The 17,540-nt window shown below is 32.7% G+C and overlaps 1 protein-coding gene across 1 annotated transcript in view; it reads right to left on the reverse strand.

Annotated features, from left to right (window-relative positions):
• Positions 1-585: 585 nt before the first annotated feature.
• The window catches only part of LOC111050518 (cell growth-regulating nucleolar protein), a 35,314-nt gene continuing 18,359 nt past the window's right edge, over positions 586-17,540 (reverse strand). The window contains exons 4-5 of the mRNA XM_039429481.1: positions 3,371-4,174; positions 586-1,014 (exon numbers count right to left, since the gene is read on the reverse strand). Coding sequence (XP_039285415.1) covers positions 740-1,014; positions 3,371-4,174 — 1,079 coding nt within the window. The 3' untranslated portion in view covers positions 586-739. The remainder of the gene's footprint in view (positions 1,015-3,370; positions 4,175-17,540) is intronic.

The following is a 17,540-nucleotide window of genomic DNA, read 5'->3' on the forward strand; positions in this document are numbered from 1 at the left end:
GCCGTACTCAAGAATATTATTGCACTTTATGAATGTATAATACTCTATTTTAGAAACGTAAAATAGGATCTTAAAATGTATGTATTCAGGGCTACTTATTTTTTTATTTATAAAATAACATCATAGTACCCTTTTTTTGAAATAAAATAACAGATTAAAACACAACTAGAAACTAGTTGTTTTAATTTGTGTTTTCAATCTGTTATTCTATTATATTTAAAACTTTTCAAAAAGGGTACTATGATGTTATTTTATAAGTAAAATAGGCTATATTCACTCACTGGGATTGATTTCAATCAAAATCAGCAAATATTTTCTAAAAGTTTCTAAAATTGTGTATTATATTGATTTACGCCAATGAACATGATATTAATTTACAATATTGTCTATAGTGATTTCAACATCAGTTATAAGCTTGATACAAATCATCAGTTACAAGCTGGATTCAAATTATCAATGCAATTGAATTCATTTTTCATTAATTTAGAAGGACTGTTGGAAATGTATAGACCTAACTTAATAAAAAGGAATGGAAAAACTATTGTAATTGAAAGGTGTAGTTTCCAGTGATAGATAAAATAAATGAAAAATGATACAGCATTTATTCTTCGAGTTGACAAACTTATTGGAAGCAAATGAACATGCCATACCGAAATAACAGATTCTGTTTGTTGAACATAGTTTCAAATGAAGCTATATATCATAGATATCGTATTATTTTAAATCGAAATCGATTCTTTCATGCATCAGAAGTAACTAATTTTGCTTTGTCATTTAAAACTTTCACTCCCGGAATCTTTTTCAGTTTTTTATGGAATTTAGCTGATATTTTATCAAAGGTCTCGTAGGTAGCATAATTTGTTTGATACTCAGTGATGACTTTTTTGGCCAATCTTTTGATTGACAACTCTTTATCCTTTCTAGACTGTAAAACTTGGATTATGATATCACTCCAATCGAATTGCTTTTTACCGTTAGCATTCGTTTCTGAAGAATCCAAATCCCCATATCCATCTGTAATAATAAGAATCAAAATATTATTATTTATTTCTATAGGAGTGCTAGATATAGTTCTATTGTATAGAATCACTAGTACCCTTTCATTTTATTTGATGAAACGACCAGTATCTGGTATTCATCCGATTATCAAGTTTCCAATTCAAAATAATAAAACCATATGATATTTAGCTATGGTTTTTACCCAGGAACAATGCCCTATGCCCTAGGGTATTGTTAGGGAGTTCGTAAACACCTGTATATTGTAGTTCTGATTTTTTAATATATTATTGAGGTACATGAGAGAAGTCCAGAACCAATTTTTACATGTAAAAATTCCTTTTGCTAGATACAGGATGGCAAAAAACCTCGTATTTTCTGTTCATTTTTCCAGTTTTCAGCTGGATTTACGCCAAATACAGTAATCGGACAGAAAAATTTGCTCTCGCCTTTTTTTAGATTATAAAATTCTGAATAAAATGTGATCATTCGAAACTGTCCATCTCCAATGCGTACTGAGTTATGTCAACAGTTTATCTTCCGATTATTACCAATTGAATGTATAATTCAAAATCCCTCTGGGCGTAATTTTGTGCTCTACAATCTGAGACCAGGTAGAGCGCTCTATCTCATATAGATTACCAGGTACACTCCTGACAACAATGCTCCTCGTATTGTCAAAAACACCAAATTTTTAGCTTCAACCATCATCACCAACTAAATTGTCCTCGTTGTGATATTTCGCACGATGATATATGTTCATGAGACCATGTTCTATGAGAATCACCCGTTAGATGCACTTCATTTCAGTATTTCTCAGTGGACAGGCACGCAAAAGGACACCTCAAGGATCAAATTTCAAACACTTATAACTTTTGACAAAATTCTCGGATCTCATCGTAAACTACACTTCCATAATTCGACCAAATTTGGCTTATGATGCATGATTTTGAACCGCCTTGACGAGCCGAGAAGAATGAAGTCATAGAACATAGTCTCATGAACATATATCATCGTGTGAAATATCACAGTGAGGACAATTTAGTTGGTAATGATGGTTGAAGCTAAAAATTAGGTGTTTTTGACAATATGAGGAGCATTGTTGTCAGGTGTATCTGGAAATCTATGTGATAGAGCGCTCTATCTGGTCTCAGATTGTAGAGCACAAAATTACGCCGAGGGATTTTGAATTATACATCTAAATGGTAGAAATCGGAAGATATTGACATAACTCAGAACTCATTGGAGATAGACAGTTCCGAATGATCTCATTTTATTTAGAATTTTATAATCTAAAAAAGCGAGAGCAAATTTTTCTGTCCGATTACTGGGTTTGGCGGAAATAGCATAAAATTGGAAAATTAACAGAAAATACGAGATTTTTTGCCATCCTGTATCACAAGGAAATCTTACATGTAAAAATTGGTTATGGTCTTCTCTCATGTATCCAAATAATATATTAAAAATCAGAACTACAATATATATTGCAAGCACACTCCCTTTTATGTCTGCATAGACTTTTTATGGACTATATGTAGGTCGATTATGATCCAAATTTCACTGTTAATTCAAGCCGATAGTCCTAGGTCCAGTTGCACAAATTCAACTACTTAGTGACTAACTCACGTGAAGCTATCAGAAAAAGTTTTTTTTTCGAAAAAAGGCTTCTCTGATTGGTTTTTGTGAAATTAATCACGAATAAAATTTAATCGGCTTTTGTGCAACCGGCACCTAGTCGTGAAGCTATGTGACGCTGGTAGACTCTCATTCTATACTGTGCCAATCTCACAATCTCACCCGGCTTGAGTTAACAGTGAAATAACCATGGGATATCTTCTTATGCCTGTGGGGTAGTACTTACTAGTTTCTATTCACTTGGCCCAATACTTCCAAAAAATGAATTTTTCTCAATTTCCATACTATTATCCAGAGCTTTTGAATAATTGACCAGCAATGGTAGCCTAGTTATATGAAACTCAAATATTTTAATTATATGTGCTATTTGATTTGCATTATAAAAATAATTCTCTCCCCGAGAGAAAAACTACTAGTACACTATTATGCTGTTCCACAGAGTAAAGTAAGACCTTAAATAGTACATGGAGGACATTTTTGTATATTCTATCATGTATTGACGGCCCTATTTTCTTCAATTGTATGTAGCCTTGTGGCCTCATAACGTCATCGTTGTACAATGAAATGCTGCATTATGTACCGGTACATGTACAATGAAATGCTGCATTATGTACCGGTACATGTACAATTAAATGCTGCATTATGTACCGGTACATGAAAATGTACTTTCATGTACAATGAAATGCTACATCTTCTAATATTGAACATGCGTTATGAATAGGTGGATAAAATTACTTACGTGTCTCACTGTCCTTTGATTTCTTAACAGGTTGCTCCTCATCAATTTCCATACCACTGTCTTCTCGACTTCTTTTTTTCGATTTTTTACTACCATGTCCATTCTCAGTAACACCGTTCGTGTTTACCTTGTCTTTTTTCTTTTTATGTGTTTTATTTTGATCAGAAATTTCTTCACCATCATTGTCAACAGCCATTTTTGCCAGCTCAATCTCATTCAACTCAGCTTGGAATCTTTCTTGTTTTTTCAATTTCTTCTTCTCCTTTTTACTCAAATGTTTTTCTCCCTCTTCTTCATTGCATTCTCCATTTTCAACAGCCATACTAGAATCAGTCTTTTTAGGACTAACAGTTTCATTCTCTATGTTTTCGTTTTCACAATTTTCTAAAATATCACTATTTTCCAAGTCCTGGCTGGCATTTTCGTTGACTTTTCCAGCAAGTTTAGCTTTTCGTTTCTGCTCTTTTCTTTCTTTTTTTGATAGTTTTTTGCCTTTAATCAAATTTTCCGTTTCATTTTCCATTTTCACATCTCCATCTTCATCCTCATTCGTCTCTGGAATCTGTACATTTGCAATTCCATCAACACTCTTGCCATTAGTGAGAGATTTGCTGTCGTTAGCTTCAGTCGCTGATGAATTATTTGTACCAGTTTTTTCCACTTTAGAGTCATCCACAGATTTTTTATGAACTCTTTCAAAAAGGTCAAAAACTTCGTCAATTTGTTTGATGTCAGCGAATTTTCCAAAATTTGATTTACAGAAATTCTGGAACAGAAACAAAACATACATTACAATATACCGTACTTATATGGTATATAATTTAATATAATATTCAATGATATATTATTCATTGACAGTTATCATACTTACTTGAATTACAATACTGGATATTGACGACTTATTTATAAATCAGCTTTTCCTTTCCGAAAAATAGTTTTCGCCCCACTTGGATGTAATGAGCTGGTTTACGTGCGTCATATGGAGGCCGAAAATGATTGTTTTCTGACTAGGCCGGTAAAATTTTTTCGCCCCACTTGGATGTAATGATCTGGTTTTCGTGCGTCATATGGAGGCCGAAAATGATTGTTTTCTGACCAGGCCGGTAAAAGTTTTACGGCCCTAGGGCTGTAAAATAACCTTGAAGTCAGCTGATTCTGATTTGATGTGAACGTGTTTACAAAATAGTTTATGAAACTGAATCAGTTTATGCTTCTAGAATTGAATAAAGTATTTTGCAATAAGATACTATCATTTTATTTGGATGAATGAAATACAAATAAGATATTATAAACTATTCAAATTCAATTTTCAGAGTATAATAGAATCTAACCTCAAACCTCATAGTACTTCGTTTATCACGAAACATGGTGAATAATTTTGGATTTACTTGGGCAATATCCATGGTGCTGAACGTTTTTACAAATAATTTATGAAACGGAATCATTTTATGCTTCTAGAATTGAATAAATTATTCTGCAATAATATACTATCATTTTCTTTGGATGAATGAAATACAGATAAGATATATATTATATTATAAACTATCCAAATTTAATTTTCAGAGCAGGATAGAACTTCTAACCTAAACTTCCCAAGTCAACAAGTGACATTCAGATTGGCCAAATTTCAAGTGTGCTAAAACAGCTGATAAAAAAACTTTTCATTATTTGTGTTTATTATTCAATAATTAAAACATTTATAATAATATCATCTTATTGTCATATGAAAGAATAAAAAAGTATAAACTCAACCTCCCACATAATTGAACATAATCTTTTAGGTTATTTAGACAAATCAGAATAAAAAATGAAAATACTTGGACAATTTCCTGATATTCAGATTACCTCAGATTTGCTAGAGCTATGACCTTCCTGTTTTGCTTTCGGAAGTGCCTAATAAACAATTATTCTCATATTTATATTGTTTATTTTTCTGTGTGGCGAAAAATAACGTTCTCACCATGGGCAAAAATGTTTTTCCGGCTCTCAATCTTTTCTAGTCCTACGGCCTCGGACTTGAAAACCGATTTCGAGCCGGAAAAGTCTCATTTTCGGCCCTAGGTGCGAAATATACTATTACGGCCCTAGGGCTGTGAAATAACCTTGAAGTCAGCTGATTCTGATTTGATGTGAACGTGTTTACAAAATAGTTTATGAAACTGAATCAGTTTATGCTTCTAGAATTGAATAAAGTATTTTGCAATAAGATACTATCATTTTATTTGGATGAATGAAATACAAATAAGATATTATAAACTATTCAAATTCAATTTTCAGAGTATAATAGAATCTAACCACAAACCTCATAGTACTTCGTTTATCACGAAACATGGTGAATAATTTTGGATTTACTTGGGCAATATCCATGGTGCTGAACGTTTTTACAAATAATTTATGAAACGGAATCATTTTATGCTTCTAGAATTGAATAAATTATTCTGCAATAATATACTATCATTTTCTTTGGATGAATGAAATACAGATAAGATATATATTATATTATAAACTATCCAAATTTAATTTTCAGAGCAGGATAGAACTTCTAACCTAAACTTCCCAAGTCAACAAGTGACATTCAGATTGGCCAAATTTCAAGTGTGCTAAAACAGCTGATCAAAAAATTTATCATTATTTGTGTTTATTATTCAATAATTAAAACATTTATAATAATATCATCTTATTGTCATATGAAAGAATAAAAAAGTATAAACTCAACCTCCCACATAATTGAATATAATTTTTTTTTTAATGAGTTCTATGATTTTTATTTGAGCCAGTTACATCAGTACATAAGCCAGGTAACATACAAAATTCATTATAAATAAAATAAATAATACAGTATACAGAATACAATGTCACAGTAGTGAAACACAATATCCAAACATTAAATCTATACATCAACAAATTATGTATCTAGTATATCTATTTTCACTGTAGATTTTTAACATGTCCAATGTATAGTTGTCTTTTTAATGATACACACTAATAATAATTTATTGATTCTCTTCACTTTCACAACAATTGAAAAAAATAATTTGTATACATCATAAAAATATAAAAAGAATCAAATGGCTCACAAGACTTTCGTCTGATCGTGAGCCTAAGGAAAATACAAACAAGAAATTACAAAAAAGGTGGAAAAACAACTACGGTGAGCAAAAGAAGAAGAACAAGAGGTTTGAACAACTAAAGAAACTATAGTAAGATTAATAAATATGTTAACAAAAGAGAGAAAAGAAACTACTAGAGTGTCGACAGATCAAAGAAATTAATACTAATTGGGAGAAAAATATCTGAATACTTTGCCCTGCAGCATTTACCCTTCTTAAAGGATAAACTTGCCTACATGTTCTCAAACTAATACCCCAAAACACGAACCATACTGCTAAACAACTTATATTACGTAAATTACTGTACTAATGCCTTAAGTTATGTCTCCATATAAGTCTGTAGACGTTTTAATCCATCTGAAGATTCTGTTAAAACTCACTTCGCATTTTTCCTCATTTCGTTTTTGTATTTAGCGCGCATGTCTCAGCTGTTGGTTCAATGCTTGACGTCTGCTGCCTACTAGATTATGTCTGCTCTGGTGGGAGAAATTAGCATTCTCTCGAATTTTAATTTAGCGTTTTATATTTTTCATTTATTTTGAATATGTTCATTTTTTATTTCTTTATTTTGCATATTTACTGCGAGGAGATTCTTATCTTTGAATTCTTCATCTCTTTTGACATATTTGTCGTTAGCGGTTCATGTTGGCATTGGTTTTTGCCTTGATCCCTGTTTTACGTTTGCTCTGACACACTTCCTTCTTCCGGCTTCTTAAAAATGGCTTCAGCTTCTACACCTTGCTTGGGTCTTGTAAAAAATGTTTATTTTTCATCCCCTTTTTAAATATTTAACCTTTCAGCATTATAAAAATTGTTCTCTAATGTTTTTTTGATCATTCAAAACATCAATCTCAGTTTTAAAGTGCTTCCTGCTCAGTTAGTTTGCATTTGCTTCGAGTTGCAACAATCTCTTGTCAACAAGGAAATTCTCAACTTCTTCAAAGTTTTCATCAACTTCATTATCTCGGGGATTGTATCAACTCCATTTCCTGCCTTATTCACGATGGATAAGGGGAATCTCTACTCATCAACTTCATCATCTCGGGGATTATACTAAATCCATTTCCTGCCTTATTCACGATTGATAAGGGGAATCTCTACTCATCAACTTCATCATCTTGTGAGTCTACTTCCAATCCTATCCTTACGCGGTATAAGGAAGGGTCCTTCTACTTACCTATATTCAAGGGAATATTCTACTCTTTGAGGTCTTCTGTCCAAGTCGCATGCTGAACGTCTGCTGTAGCCAACTTCACTTCTGAGAAGCATTGAGCTGTATCTACTGTTCCAGTTACTGAGAAATACCATTCAGGTCAAGTTTTTAATTCTTTTTATTCACGTATTTAAGTCTTTAATAAGGATTCATTCATTCCCTTTTTTAATCACTTGTTCAACCTTTACTATTTATGTTAGGTTATGTCCTCCAGTTTGAGATCTTAATCATAACTTGTCAAGTACCTACATACAAGTATTTTTGACTATTGAATGATTTTTCTATTCCCGGCTTTGTCAACTTTTTCTATTCCCGGCTTTGTCAACTTTTTCTATTCCCGGCTTTGTCAACTCAATATCATTGATTATCTTGTCTAGTCCATGATAAATGACTAAACACAAACAAATGTATTCTCTAACTCTCGATTGACCTATGTCAAGTTGTTAGGTTGCTATAATATTTTTGTAACTTCATTTTCATTTTATTGTTTTTATTTTTTATTATCTTCAAGTATTCAACTTGAGTCACTTCTTAGTAATCAATTTTTTAGTTACTTTTTTATATTTTTGGATCTGCATTTAAAGTTTAGGTGTAATTTCAGTTTTGAAATTTCATATCTTTATCCCATTTGTTTACATTTTTAGGCTAGCTATTAACCTAGCTTTTTCTCTTTTTTACTTTCCTTCATAATCACATTTCTTTAATTACCATTTGAAGTATCTGTGTTTCAATGATGAAAGTTCAAATTTGTACACTTCATAATTATTATTAATTTACTCCAGATTGTTCTAGGTCTACAGACAAACATTTGTTTGATCCTGGTTATTGTTACGGTATACTATTTTCAATAATTTTTCTTTTAAATTGATTTATTTTTCTTAGCTTCAACCTTTAAATTTTCCAAATTCTTGTAATAATTTTTTATTGAGCTCTTCTGAGTGTCATTATCAAATAATTTGCTATTTTTCCATAATTTCAATTTTTTAAACTTCACTGTTTTCTTGGTCTGACATCAGACATAATAATTGTCAACTTTTTAGAAATTGTGGATTTAAGTTTCAATTTTAATAGCACTCTTAAGCATTTTGCACTTTACCTTTTGTTCTCTAAGAATTTCTTATGAAATTTCTATTACTTGTTGGTTATTGTTTTAATTGCAATATCATTCATATATTTTTTTTGATTATGTATTGTAATTAATTCCACCTGACTTATATTTTTTACCTTTTTCAATAATGTCTTTTTAGCATTAAAATTGCTTATTCAACTACTTTGGTGTTGACAACTTTTTTTCCTTTTACTTACAATCCCTTGAGCTACCAAAGATGCCATCTACCCTTTTGCATGGACAAGCTATTGGCCAAGGCAAGTGCATGCACAAGGGTGCACCGGTATTTACTATATTAATTTATCCTGTCCATCTATTCTAATAATTAGCCTTTCAATCATTTTCTCTATCTCCATTCATTTATACAGTCCACTAGTTTTGGGCAGAAAATTCAATAGATTCCTTTTTTTAATATATTCATTGAACAGCATGAGAGAACTCCTGTGGAACAGTATTTACCAGTTTATCACACATATAGGGGAATTGCATCCTACAAATCTGTAAATTAGTTTGGGTTAAGTTTGATGTTCTAAATGTTTTACAAGTGTTGTAGGGTGTGATTCGAATGTTGAAAAGGTTCCTGTTTTTATTTATGTACAATATTAGATTCTTTATGTATAACTGTTTGATTGTGAGAATATTTGTTTCCTGAAAAAGAGTTTGAGTCGGGTACAGCCTTGGCTTGCCTAGTGCAACCTTAATAATGTGTTTCTGTATGTTGAAAATTTTATTAATGTGTTGTTTAGCTGCACCACCCCACACCCTTATTCCATACTGTAGAACAGATTGAGCGTATGCAAAATAGATCATCATAGAAAGATTTGGCCGTTTTAATTGACTTATTTTATAGAATTTGCTTGTTAAATACTTGGTCTTATTGCATAAAGATTGAATTTGGCAATCTCAAATGCCAGTCAATCATTACCCCCAAATATTTAACAGATTTCGAGTTCTCTAAGGCAGGACAGTTACAACTTTTATTAGGTGAGACTAAATTGATGCAGCCACTCTTGTGGATTTTTATAGACATTTGAGTAATTGGTTGAGTGGCAGCATTGGGAGTAAATGTCATGAAAGAAGACTTTTTATGATTCAATGTTAAGGTATGGTAGTCAGGCCAAGCTTTGACATCTGCGATTCCCCTCTCAGCTGCAGCTCTAGTTTCCTCCCACTTATCACCTGAAAAGATTAGCGTGGTATCATCAGCAAAGGAAATTGCTTGGCCATTTTGAATTTTTATGCTTAGGAGATCGTTTATATATATTAGGAACAGGATGGGGGATAGGACAGTTCCTTGAGGTAAGACGTAGTCAAAAAGATGTTCAATACTGGTTTTATTGTCGATTGATAATATTTGCATTCGTCCCTCAAGGTAGTTTGAAAAGAATTTCAATGGCAAACCGCAGATACCGATGTGGTTGAGCTTCTCTAAACGTTTTGAGCATGGAATGGTATCAAAAGCTTTACTTAGATCAATGAATATTGCAATTGATTTTCTACTGAGAGTGAAATTATTTGTTACAGTTTTAACTAAAAATGAAATTGCGTCCTCCATGCTTTTCCCCTCTTGAAACCCAAATTGATTAGAGTGAATCACATTTTTCTCCTTCAAATATCACATCAAACGCTTTTAAAAGTTTCTCCATAACTTTTGATAAACCACTAAGTAGACTAATCGGAGGGTAGTTTGTGTGATTTTTGGTGTGTTTTTGGATAATTTTGGCAATTGAAAATTCCTTTGGGAAGAAACCCTTTTCAAAGCATTTGTTAATTATAATTTTTAATGGCATTGCAATCAAATGAGCTATTTTTTTTAGACATCTATTATTAATACCTGGAGATGAGTTAGTTTTCAGTTCATTTATTGTTTGGATTATTTCTTCTTCATTTGTCGGGAATAGGAAAAAAAGTGTCTTGAAAGTTTGTTTGTGAAGGGCGATAATTTAGCTGGGCTGGAAAGGGAATGTTAGGGTTATATCATGCCTTAGTTTTTCTGCCAATTTCTTACCTACAGATGAAAAGTGCTTATTTAAGATTTCAGGATCAATATCTGGCTTTAAAGTTTTTTGTTTTATGTTAAGTACTTTGTTAATCATATCCCATGTCTTCCTAGCATTTCCCTTACTCCAGTCTAATTTATTCCTAGAGTAATTATTGATCTTAGTTTCTTTTAGTAATTTATTTAAGAAGTTTCTATAGTGAGTATAGTTTTCTTTGAGTTCAATATTGTAAGGTTGCCTTGAAAGTTTTTTATGCATTTTGTTTCTAGTTTGGATAGCTCTAATAAGTCCAGGGGTAATCCAGTTTTTCAGTGGCCTATTTCTGTTTGATGATTTGATTTTAGAAGTTGCATTTTTCAAATGGGCTACTAATTTATGTTCAAATGAGTGCACCAGTGAATGTATATTAATGTTATTTAATACATTCTCCCAGTTTTCAATTTCAAGGTCATGTATCAGTTTATTAAAATCAATTTTCTCATTAATGCTGTTTGGTTTATCTGAGTTACAGTCTGGTCTTAGATTTCCCATATGCTGGTGTAGTAGTGATCAGTTATAAATATAGTTCCAATTATACTATCAGTGTCAAAAGAATCATTTCTGAAAAATATGTGATCTATGCACGATTGTGACTGATTGATGTCTTGATGTTTGATTGATGACAACTCTTGTTGTCTTATTGATGTAGGAAATGAAGCCGTTAAAAGACATTATATTGAAATAATCGTTAGAAATATAGGTAGTCAGGTTAAAATTTATATTTATATCACTGATATAAATTATATTTATATCACATATATTTATATGACTGATTGATGACAACTCTTGTTGTCTTATTGATGTAGGAAATGAAGCCGTTAAAAGACATTATATTGAAATAATCGTTAGAAATATAGGTAGTCAGGTTTAAATTTATATTTATATCACTCATAAGGATAACGTTTTTATTTGCTCTAAGTCCACCCAATATACCCTCCAAACTATTAAGGAAGAGACTGGCTGATAATGAGGGCGATCGATAGATAGTGATTAAGGTTATCTCATTGTTTGAAGCTGGATTTTTATATTTGAAATGAATTAGTCCGCTTCTTCAATATCGATTTCAAACTTGTTATAAGTTAGTAAATTACTAATGAAAACACAAATTCCATTATTCCTTTTTCTTTTGCCAGGTTTGTCTAAGGCTGTATAACCGTTTAAAATATAGTTGAATGGTTCATCCTCAATCATCCATGTTCCAGAACATTTTTTATTTAGGCTACGAATATTCATATGCAGTATGCTCATGGAGCTGTTATTTACATTATTAGATAAGTTTCCATGAGGCGAAGAGAAAATATCTTCAACCTCGATTGTATTATAATACTCTGGTAAAGCTATATTGTCAAAATTATCAATGATAACCATAAAGCAGAAATGTTATCTAGAAGATAGATTAAATCTATGGAACGAATAGAAGATAAAAGTTGAGAAAGTATGTTGTAGAAAGATACAAAAATAAGATTAGAAATTTTCTATATAGGATAATGCAATTATTTAGAAAAGAATAACTGAAAAATTATAATAAATTGATGAAAAGAAAGAGAATAAGAGAGACTGGACTGTACCTCTCCAAATACCAGTTAACAAAATTAAATAAACTACCATTTCAGTGAATATAAATAAATATAGATTAGACAAGCACAAAGGCAAACATTCAACCACACTAACATATAAAAACCCCGACATTTTACCAAGAAAGAGAGCAAAAAGGAGAGGATGAAGTTGAAGAAAAAAGGATTGAACATTATTGTTTACAGTTAGAAACTTGCAACGGTACCTCTCATGTCAAAACTGCATTGACTGCTTTTGGATATATAAATTAGAACGGAGAAAGATAAGAGAAGATGAAATATCAGTAGATGACCCAACAGCACCAAAAACATTTCAAGTTGAATTTATCAATTTAAAATGTCTTGAAAAATCCTAAACAAACATAAAGCTTTCTGTCCTATCGTAACATGACTTGTCGTCCCGGAATGTGAGTGTGAGCGCTGTTATCAGGTCTGGCTGCAACTGTCTACAACGTTGATGGAAAGATACATTTTCAAGATGTTTGATGTTTTTGAACGGGTAGTATTATAGTCAACTGTCTACTAACGTTGATGGAAAGATACATTTTCAAAATATTCAATGTTTTTGAACGGGTAGTATTATTGTCCGAGCGAAGTGAGGTCTAAAGCTATGTACACATATTTGCGCTTCCAACCCGCACCGAGCACGCTCCTCCCTCGTACCGCCCTCGCACCACCATCGAACCACAGTCGCTCCGCCCACGCACCCATCATGAACGTTACGGAAGATGTTAGATCTTCTCGCGACAAACCACTCTCTGTCTCAGACAGCACGATATTGCGCATACGTTAGCAACGGGGTTTTCCCGTTCCATTCAGTCAGATCTTTGAATGTAACGTTCTTTGTGATGATGGTTACCGAGCACTGTAACTGGAGCCAATCGTCATTCTATTTGATGAAGATATTATTATCCAATGATGATTTATCATTAAATTCAATATAATAATCAGAATATTATCATTATATTTAATAAAAGGAAGAGTACTTTTGAAAAATATAATTAATAAAATATAACAGTTGTTATTTAACTGATGTTAAAAAACACTATAACTAAGTCAGCATATTGTCATTTCAAAACAAAAACCGAACCCTGAACCTCCCCTTTTACATTTAAAACATCAATAAACATAACTATTTGAAAAACCTCTAATCCCTTCCAGTGTATTGCAATTTCAAAGCAAAATCCTAACCTATCTTTCCACCTTTGAAATATCAAAAAGCATAATTCTACCTGGACCCAGCCCTTTCAAGCATATTGCAATTTTAAAGCAAATACCTAACCTAACCTTATGGAACATTATTAAATATAATCCAAAAAAAACCTAACCCCTAACCCCTTCACATTTAATAATTTAGATTTCAAAGCAAAATCCTAACCCCCTAACCTATCCTTTCACATTTGAAACATCAAAAAACATAACTCTAACTGCACCCTAGCCCCTTCTAGCATATTGCAATTTCAAAGCAAAACCTAACCTATCCTAATAACACATTATTAAATATAACCTAAATAAAACCTAACCTCAAACCCTTTCACATTTAATACTTTAGATTTATTCGTCATCTTTAGAACAAAACATAAACATGTGGTTCATTTCATGAACATGTTCACAAACATGTGTTCCAAAGCAAAATCCTAACCCCCTAACCTATCCTTTTACCTTTGACACATCAAAAAACATAACTCTACCTAGACCCTAGCCCCTTCTAGCATATTGCAATTTTAAAGCAAAAACCTAACCTATCCTAATAAAACATTATTAAATATAACCTAAATAAAAACTAACCCCTAACTCTTTGTTGAACGATAGACAAGGATAGCAACACCATTGCAAATCGTACACTACCATTATAACGTGGACCTCACTATAGATACTCAACGGATACTTTTGAATAACTATTTTATAACTGTGACTGTTGCTGGCCGTTACTCTGTTTCTGAGACAAAGAGAAGCTGCTCTTCTCGCGTTCCCCGGTCGACCACTGTTGCTCCCCGGTCGATCATCAATCGCTCTGCTGGAGTGACGTTCGGTTGCGGAGCAGAGCGAAAGTCTGTACGCACCTTAAGATTCAAGTCGACGGTTTGGCATTACTCTGTTTTCTGCATTTCAATGTTTAAATGTTTAAATGCTTGAATGTTTAAATGTTTATATTATGTTGCGCATTTACGGCGAAACGCGGTGATTTTCATGAAATTTGACAGGTATGTTCCTTTTTAATTGCACGTCGACGTATATACAAGGTTTTTGGAAATTTTGCATTTCAAGGATAATATAAAAGGAAAAAGGAGCCTCCTTCATACGCCAATATTAGAGTAAAAATCAGACTACAGAATTATTCATCATGAATCAGCTGACAAGTGAGTTTCAATCAGGTACTTGTAGATGAGAATACTGCGTGAGGTCTACTGTTCACAGAACTACTAGTAGTCCACTAGACAGCTGATTTGTGATGAATAATTCTATAATGGTCTGATTTTTACTTTAATATTGGTGAATGAAGGAGACCCCTTTTCCTTTTATATTATCCTTGAAATGCAAAATTTCCAAAAACGTAAGCCACCACCAAATATGTAAGCACAATGAGGAACGGCGGGAGATGCCTCCACCAAATATGTAAGCAAGATGTGCCTTCACCAATTATGTAAGGGGAAAAAACTATGATAACTTTTGTAAGGGGAAAAACTATTATAACAAAAAAAGAACAGAATAACTAGAACTTTAATTAATGAATCTTTAACATATATACATTTGAACAAAACAAGATTAATTTGATTATAAAAACATTATTGATATGAATTTTATGAGGAAAAACACTCGCTTCCAGCTAATGATGATTCGATCTTTGTGGCTATGAAAATTTAAGAACAATGATTCAGTAGTCACCTACCTTTTTGAAATGGCTTCCCACTTTGGCATCCACTGGTTTATTCGCGACTTTAGTATTTTAAAAGAACAAATATTAACTAAACCAATGAATAGGCTCAGAACCCGTCTCCCTTAAAAATACAATTATTTTTATACTGCCCGATCTGTGACAGAATAACTGTATTATTAAACGAACCGAAATCTAGCCTTTTTCACTGGATCAGCCGGACTTAACTTTCAGTCCTATCGAACGAGCTCACACACTGACCAAAAGTTAAATTTTGGGTAATATAAACTCAGTCAATGCCACACATGAAAGCCATTTCAAGTACATATTTTTATATGTCGCACAAGCGGCACGTTTGTTATTAAAAACAAAAGAGAAGCTACATTAATTTTGACAACAAATGAAATAAATAATCCTTCTGTCGATGACAAAGATTGTTCAAAGACAAAAACACTGTTCATTAAACTTTTTTAATTTAAAACTCTAAAATCCTGATCAATATGAGATAGATATATGATTCATATATATGTCCCATATAACCAGGTGACAATACATCGACGCGCAATTTAAAAAGGAACATACCTGTCAAATTTCATGAAAACCTATCACCGCGTTTTGCCATAAATGCGGAACAAAAAACATAAATATTAACATAAAAATCTGGTGTGGCGCACTCACACAACTTTCCTTGCCGTTATGAGAATTGATCACCTGATGCTAGTGTTCATGCGCATCTCAAGTCTACTTATAAACAAAGATCTGAGCCCGCTGGTGACAGAACAATAACGCTGGAGACATACGAGGTCTGCTATCTCTTCATAGTGAATCATTTAATAGAATCAACAGTTGCAAACAGTTTGCAATTGGATAATCATATTTTCTCAAATTTCAAGCTTATTTTCAATTTGAGGTGAAAATATTACTTGACATTAATTGTAGAGATTTTCATGCTCAATCTTTTACACACACACACACACACACACACACACACCACACACACACACACACACACACACACACACACACACACACACACGCCAGGAAAGTAAATTCCAGGAAGAAGAAACGATTGAATGGTATGTAGGCTTAGTCTTGTTCACATTGCCGGCTCCAGACATGTGTCATTCGGCAAGCAGCGAATGTTCGGCGTTTGGCGAACTATTCGTTTTCATATTTGCTGATTAACCAGCACACATCTACACATATGCGTGGTTTGCCGAGCACTTACTCGTTTTGGGAATAGCAAATACTCGTCAACAGCCCTCAACTAGGTGTCATTTAAAAGCTTTGAGAGTATTCTACAACACAGTCTCAGTAATAGTAGGTTACATTCACTGTGAATACATTTACAGAGTGGAAAGTAAAATTTCGTCCCCGGAAATTGTATGTTCCAAGTTTTTGAAACTAAATCAATCATGGAAAGAGTAATTAAAATGAGATTAATATCTAGAACATAATATTTTGGGTGGTTATGAACACTTTGGTGGTAGAATCAATCCGATATCTCTCACTATAACTGAATAGAAATCGATATAAAAGAATAATCCGTTGCATAAATATTCTTATTCGGCTGTTTGTAACAAAGAGATTGAGACCATTTTCAAGTCTTTATCATGAAGCAGTCGAGAAAAAATCGATTTTATAGTTCAGTTTTAATGATAGTTAATTGTCTCAGCGGCTAGAATGACATCATAAGAAAATCATAACTCCAGAACAAAAGGTGATAAAAGCTTGAAACAAACGGGAATAGATGATAAATTCTATTTCAAAGAAGTTTTGTTTGGCACTTTATATCAGAAAATTGATATTGAAAGTAGTTATTCAGAAAAAAACTCGTGAAAAATTGAATGATTTTGAAAAAGTGCATTTTTGTAGGATTAAATCACGTTTTAGGTGGAAATGTGTAAGAACAAACTTGGTAGAATAGTTCATTGTGATTCGATTCGCGTTTACTAGAGGTCTCTATCATGGATGGTAACCATTCTATGACCGTTTTAATTAATGATGGATCCGCCATTCTGAATCGGCCATTACGCGGACCAGTCGTGAGCCCCAAATGCGCATCAAGTGGTTCGGATATCCTGAGGTACCCTAGAATCAGAATATTTAGGTCTGTTTCCATCTTCACGATGTGCCCACGAAACCCTGTTTTTAATCCATAAGAAGCCGGACTGTAGGCAATAGCCTGTTTTTTCTTTTTCGATAATTGTATGGTTTGTGCTGAGTAAATAAATAAGTAAATAAATAAACA

Source organism: Nilaparvata lugens, chromosome 5 (assembly GCF_014356525.2).
Source record: "Nilaparvata lugens isolate BPH chromosome 5, ASM1435652v1, whole genome shotgun sequence".
NCBI classification, from domain to species: domain Eukaryota; kingdom Metazoa; phylum Arthropoda; class Insecta; order Hemiptera; family Delphacidae; genus Nilaparvata; species Nilaparvata lugens.